Below are 2,559 nucleotides of genomic sequence, written 5' to 3'. Positions count from 1 at the left end.
GAAAGAGAGAGAGAGAGAGAGAGAGACAGAGAGAGAGAGAGAGAGAGAGAGAGAGAGAGGCGGGATAGAGTGAGACGGGAAGGCGTAAAGCGCGCACGCAAGAGAGAGAGAGAAAGTTGCCAGAGTAGGTAGAACTAACACTAGTGCGATTCTATTTTAATATCGCTCTGTCTATTTCAGGAAAAGTCTACCTACATAGAACGTCGGAGTTAAACATGCCGAGCGCCACATGCCGGGCGCGAATGCGTCAGGGTCGAAATAATAAACATTAAAAACTTCCACAGCTATAATAACATAAGCTGAGTTTACTAGCACAGGCGCAATCGCCGAAACTACCATCGAAATCGCATCAATCGGAGAAATCGGTTTTGCGCTGGAAGAATCAAAATGTTAATATTGTAACTATATTATGCTTTCATGAGTTAATACACCTTTTCGGTTGTTGGTGAACGTAATGGTAAGTGTATGTTGTATTGAGGTTTATAAGTCTCATAGTATGAGGAAGAGTTATATGCTATACTGAGAGTGCCTACAATAACATTCAAGTAACAACGAGTGTAAAATACATATATTAACTGATTAGAAGGAAAGCGTGAGCACGTTTCGCAAATATAAGTATACACATATTCTTATTCTTATTGTATTTCGCGTTATAGATTTAGGCAGTTTTAATCATGTATTATCTATTTTTGTGGGTGATGAGTCAGTGTGAAAATGGTGGTGCCACGTTATTGATCGCCAATTACCCTTACAACGCAACCATTGTTCCGCATTGTTGCAATTGTAACACATTGCTACAATTGTTGCACGTTGCTGCTATTGCTACGCATCGTTGCGATTGTTACGCAATTGTTGCAATTGCTACGCATTGTTGCTATTGCTACGCATTGTTGCTATTGCTACGCATTGTTGCTATTGCTGTGCATTGTTGCTATTGTTGCGCATTGTTGCGATTGTTGCGCATTGTTGCGATTGTTGCGAATGCTCCGTTGATGTGAACCCTCACTTGTTGTCAGTGTCTCGTGGTCGGGCGCGGTATAATGTAATTATTATTAATGTAAACTAATTATATACGGAATTAATTATGTGCGGAATTAATTACGTATGTAATCATTATGCAAATGACACAGCCGGTATATAGTTTAGTCGCAAGTGGACACAGTGCGGTGGTGCGAAGGTGACGTGCTATGCTGATGTGAACGGGATATATGAATAGTTAACGAGCCGAGAGCCCATCGTTCTCTATGCTGTACAATAAACCGTTCTTCTATATATAGATACATTGCGTTTACTCAAATATCGATTTGTTATGAAATAGTATTTACTCAACCCCGCTCTCCCTTCCACCGACCTGCACGCGTGCCCGTTAAATGGACAGTAAGCGAGGGCTGAATATTGCGTATATGTTACCTCGTTGCCGAACCCTGGCGAACAAGCAAGGGATTCGTAAATTTTGACGCGGACAGTTGCCATAGCAACGGGCGTTATACGACGTTAGCGGCAGCGCGTTTCTCACGTAGCTAGGACGAATTATAGGCGCCGGAGCGGTGAAGGTTAGACGTATTTCCCCGTCCATCCCCACTGCTGGGAACAAACACATCGCGCTCTAATCTCCACGTTTTTTTTATCTACCTTCCTGTTTGTCCAAGCCTTGCGTCCCACCCTCGGCTGCCACGGTGCTGCTAGCATTCGCCGCATAACGCAGCGCTGTCAAGCCGTGAGCTGCAATGTTCGTTGTGTTGTGCGCGTCACGATGATTCAACCATTATCACGAAATTGTGGGAAATTCCGCACGTTACGGACAAATCTTGCTGCGTAATAACGGGGACGATGACGAAAAAGATCCATAAATAAAAACCAGCAATCAACCAACGTGACACCTGGAGACAGCGGATGACAGTACGCGGCGGCTTGTAACCGGCAGAGCCAGATTTAACCGATAGAACATGACACTATATCACTCCACATTATCGTTACCATGGACACGAAGCGCGGCTGTTAAAATAGTCGTCTGTCTCAGTCTGGAGTCATGTAATCCCGCTTCGCTATGTGCAGACGGAGTGGGAAAGCACACGGAATACAGAATGAAACCGATGCTCGCAGAGTTTTATTGTTCGTTTGCTAGCAGATTTTAGTATGTGGCAGCGGGAATTTGCGAGTATCTTTGAACTCGTTCTGTTTAGAATTGATCTTATACGGGTGGCATGATAAACAGAAAGCTCTGGCCATTCATTGTTGTGTGATAAGCGTACTAAAAGACAATGCATGTGAACGAAGTCCTGCGGTGATGATAAATTCGACTGCATAAAAATACGCACAAAGTGGTCTATAGCTAGACCGATGTAGCAAAATCATCCACTTGGGGTGCGTGCTTATATTGCTCCGATGTACAGGTCAACTCTAAGTGTAGGAATAAAGCTGAGGTAAATCCCTGGGGAGATTCGCTTAACTTTTTCCTTGCACCAGCCCGAAGGCAATGTCCTTAGATGTGCGAGTCCTTGGCCCTGTTAACTTTCTCTCTCTCTCTCTCTCTCTCTCTCTCTCTCTCTCTCTCTCTCT

At 44.1% G+C, this 2,559-nt stretch overlaps 1 protein-coding gene across 1 annotated transcript in view; it reads left to right on the top strand.

Moving 5' to 3' along the window:
• Nucleotides 1-1,280, top strand: part of LOC106815556 (intermediate filament protein A-like) — a 10,182-nt gene extending 8,902 nt beyond the window's left edge. The window contains exon 5 of the mRNA XM_014820027.1: nucleotides 181-1,280. Within this exon, the coding sequence (XP_014675513.1) occupies nucleotides 181-213 (33 nt within the window). The 3' untranslated portion in view covers nucleotides 214-1,280. The remainder of the gene's footprint in view (nucleotides 1-180) is intronic.
• The last annotated feature ends 1,279 nt before the right edge of the window (nucleotides 1,281-2,559 follow it).

The sequence above is a fragment of the Priapulus caudatus genome, unplaced genomic scaffold (genome assembly GCF_000485595.1).
Source record: "Priapulus caudatus unplaced genomic scaffold, Priapulus_caudatus-5.0.1 Scaffold1147, whole genome shotgun sequence".
NCBI classification, from domain to species: Eukaryota; Metazoa; Priapulida; class Priapulimorpha; order Priapulimorphida; family Priapulidae; genus Priapulus; species Priapulus caudatus.
Note: the sequence above shows the minus strand (reverse complement) of the source record. Positions and strands in the feature narration are given on the sequence as shown.